We start from the raw sequence: 3,535 nt of genomic DNA on the forward strand, positions 1-3,535 counted from the left end.
TCCCTAACATATAACCACGTGAAGAGATAGCCAATGCGATAAATCATTCAGATTGCTACCATGAACTGCATTTCTTAAACCTAGAGCTATCATGAACTGCATTTCTAAAACACAGAATCCTCCGAGGTGGATAATCCACTCGGCCTCTCTTATCATAATTTTAGTAAATCATTAATTAAAATCTCACATTATAGACCATGGTAATGAATTGTCTTGACCTAGTGTACAAGTTTCTTGTGGTATTTTCCTTTTAGCCACATGGCTTGGCACTCTCACCATCATTTTATATATTGAGATATATGACAGTGTGGGACTACATATATGAAACATTGGATAATGGATAAACTAATCATTGCACAAATCTATTGTAAAAAAAAAAAAAAATTGCTCAAATCTATCGTAAAAATAAAAGCACTGCACAAAATCTTAACAAGCTAGATAACCCTCTCCCTCCCAATAAACCAATGATCCTTTCATCAATTCATTTCCATTGTTGCGCCAACTCGATTGACGCTGTACATATAACAGATTATCAAAATTCTAACAAAATAAATAAAAAAATCAAAGAAGTTCTCCAAAGTTACAATTTTTTATTAAACACAAATGCTATTCGAATTAAACACAAAAAGAAAAGAAAATAACTAGCTGCTAAACTATGAGTATCATCATTCATCAACCATATTGGTAGATAAATTAAGAACCAAATCTGTATAATGAAGTGAGAACATGAAGAGAAGAATTACAATAACTTAAGCTAATCACTAAGTTAAAACAATAATTATCTAAATGATGTTCGAGTTTGATATCGGAATGTTGAATTCTCATCCTCCAGATCCACGCAACTCATCGAGAGATGCTTTGATCTGATCTTGAACTAATTCCAATCTCTTCGAATACACTTCCAATTCCAAAATCTGTTGCTTCCTCCATTTCTCATCCATGATTTCTCCGCCTCCGAAACCTGAATTCATGAACTGAAACGGCAACGGATTCATCGCGAATCCACCGAAACCTCCTCTTCCTCCTCCAACCGATCCTCCCATCGCAGACCCGCCCGCACCGGCCACCAATTCCTTCAACAACGGTGATAAACAACTCCTCACTGTTTCCTCAATCACACCTGCTACACTAGTCCCAATGCTACTGCAATTAGTACTATAATTATTAGCATTAATTATAGTAGGGATAGGAGTAGCAGTAATATTAGGTGTTATAGCAGCATTAACAGTAGTTGTTGCAGTAGTTGTTGCAGTGATGTAAGGATTAGGAATTGGATTAGGATTAGGAATATGAATTGGAATAGGATTTGGATTAGGATTGTTGAGGTTGATATTGAGATAATCACGATCTCTAATTGAATTTGAAGCTTCAATAGATTCGCGTTTCTCGAACGTTCTGATAACAGATCGAGGCCGCGATCGCTTCCTCGTGTTCGAATTCGCCTCAGTCTTGAGAATCACCGGACTAAAATTCAGGTTAGGGTTCGGACTAGGATTCAGGTTGATTTCATCTTCGTCTATGGCAATATCACCAGCAACTGGTGCCACGTTGTTCCAGATCTTGCGTGAGATTTCGAAAGTAGCTTGATCGTGAGCGGTTTTGAAGACGAATTCCTTGCCGGAGCTGATTTTGTTGAGAACGTTTCGGTATTTCTTCTTCAACCTTCGGATCTTCTCGACGAGTTGATTCTTGTTGAAATCGAGTTGGAGTTTGGATTTGATTTGGTCGTAGAATTGAGCTGTGTCGTTGTGGTGAGAAGAGCCTCTTTGAGATGTGTAGTCGAGGAAGCCTTGTAAGAGTTCCATCTCGTCTTCGTCGGTCCATAGACGCTGGAAGAGTTTGCGTGAATCTTCCAGAGGTTTTTTCTCTTCAATTTGATCTATACGTTGTAGTTGTAGTTGTTGTTGGCGTTTTGAATCGGAGGGGAAGGAATCGGCGGGGAAGACGATGGTGGTTGCGGTTGGAGTTAAAATTGGGGGTCGGATAGCGCCGTTGGAGATGACGGAGCCTGGGACGGCGACTGTGACGGAAGGGACGGAGACGGAGCGGGAAGAGGAAGGAGGATCGGTTTCTTCGTCGTCGACTAAAACGTCGTCGTCTTCTTCATCTTCTTCGTATTCGTGAAATTCGTCTTCGTCGTCGTCGATGTCTTCGAAAACGGTGTCGTGTTGCTGTGAGGCCATAGAGAAAGAGAAAGAGAGAGTTTGTTTGGTTAGTGGTTAGAAGCTGGAATGGTTAAGTCTAGAGAGAGAGAGTGGGCACACGGGTTTGGTTTCTGGTTGGACTCATTCAGAAATGCACTTTGCTTGGTGGTAAGTAGTAATGCGATTTGGTTGTATGACTATGAGTGAGTGGTTTTCGTTGTGGTTTTGGTTTAGGTGGTGAAACCAACCACTCCTTGGTGCATCATATTTCTCTTTTTCCTTATTGTTAATCTTAGTTCTAATATTGTTTAGGTAGAGTATATGATTTTTTTGACCAATACCAAATTACTTTATAGATTATGGAATATGCGAAATCTTTTGAGAAAAAAGTAAATTATTTTTTTTTCTTCTATGAAAAAAATTAAAATAACAATTAAGCTAGATAAATAAATGTCATATGCTCTATGTATTTGATTGGTTTAAGGAAGATGAGGAGAATGGAGAGAAAAAGAGGAGGAAATTATTAAAGAATATGTTTGGTTTATTAGAAAAGAGAATTTTTTTTTTAATGGAAATAATATATGAATAATAATTTGTAGGGAAATGCTAACGAGGAAAATTTTAATAGGAAAGAGGAAAATTTTTACTGGAAATAATATATGCAAAAAATGAGTTGGACATTTTTTAATAGATTAAAAAATAATTTTTTTTTAAATAAATTTGTATATAATACATTAAAAATATAAATAATTATTTTTTTTGATAAAATATTGTATGTATTCAATATTTTGATCATAAAATATTTTTTTTATTTATAATTTATAACCAGTGTTCGGGACACCGGTTAGTATGACTCTTTTTATTAATACATTTCGGAGTAGACATTTAATAACTTTTTCTTTCTATTAAAATTGTTATAAAAAAATACAATAAATTTTGTATGAACTCAAATGAAAGTTTATACAATTAAAGTGATATAGGGTTATATAAATTAAAAGTATAATTAACTCATTTAATATAATTAATTATAATTAATGACTAACTCTCAAGTGTAATTAATTTGTAACTAATGTTAATCTATGTAACACCCCCTCAACCCTCAAGTTAAAAGGTGGTTGCAACACTTTTAATTTAACAACAACAAAACTAATGTAATAAACAATCAACGAAAATACAATAAAAAATAAAAATCTAAAATGGTAGCAGTAGCAGAAGTGTATAATTCTTAGAAGTCTTAGACCAATACTTGGATTTCAACCATCTTCTTCCGACGTCTCCATAACATTCACTCCAAAAGAAAAACAAGATGAAACTCCACTTTTGAGAGTAACTTCCAAAATGTCAAATAAGGAAACAAAAGTTCTATCATCAAGCAGAAACCACAATCGACG

The 3,535-nt window shown here is 35.0% G+C and overlaps 1 protein-coding gene across 1 annotated transcript; it reads right to left on the reverse strand.

Annotated features, from left to right (window-relative positions):
- Positions 1-570: 570 nt before the first annotated feature.
- Positions 571-2,443, reverse strand: LOC131610641 (probable transcription factor At5g28040). The gene has a single exon (XM_058882642.1). The coding sequence runs from the start codon at positions 2,181-2,183 to the stop codon at positions 822-824; it is 1,362 nt and encodes a 453-aa protein (XP_058738625.1). The 5' UTR covers positions 2,184-2,443; the 3' UTR covers positions 571-821.
- Positions 2,444-3,535: the final 1,092 nt, after the last annotated feature.

Source organism: Vicia villosa, linkage group LG6 (genome assembly GCF_029867415.1).
Source record: "Vicia villosa cultivar HV-30 ecotype Madison, WI linkage group LG6, Vvil1.0, whole genome shotgun sequence".
NCBI classification, from domain to species: domain Eukaryota; kingdom Viridiplantae; phylum Streptophyta; class Magnoliopsida; order Fabales; family Fabaceae; genus Vicia; species Vicia villosa.

Excerpts from the sequence above, each read along its gene's own strand:
- LOC131610641 (XM_058882642.1), bottom strand. The coding sequence starts at position 2,183 with ATGGCCTCACAGCAACACGACACCGTTTTCGAAGACATCGACGACGAC.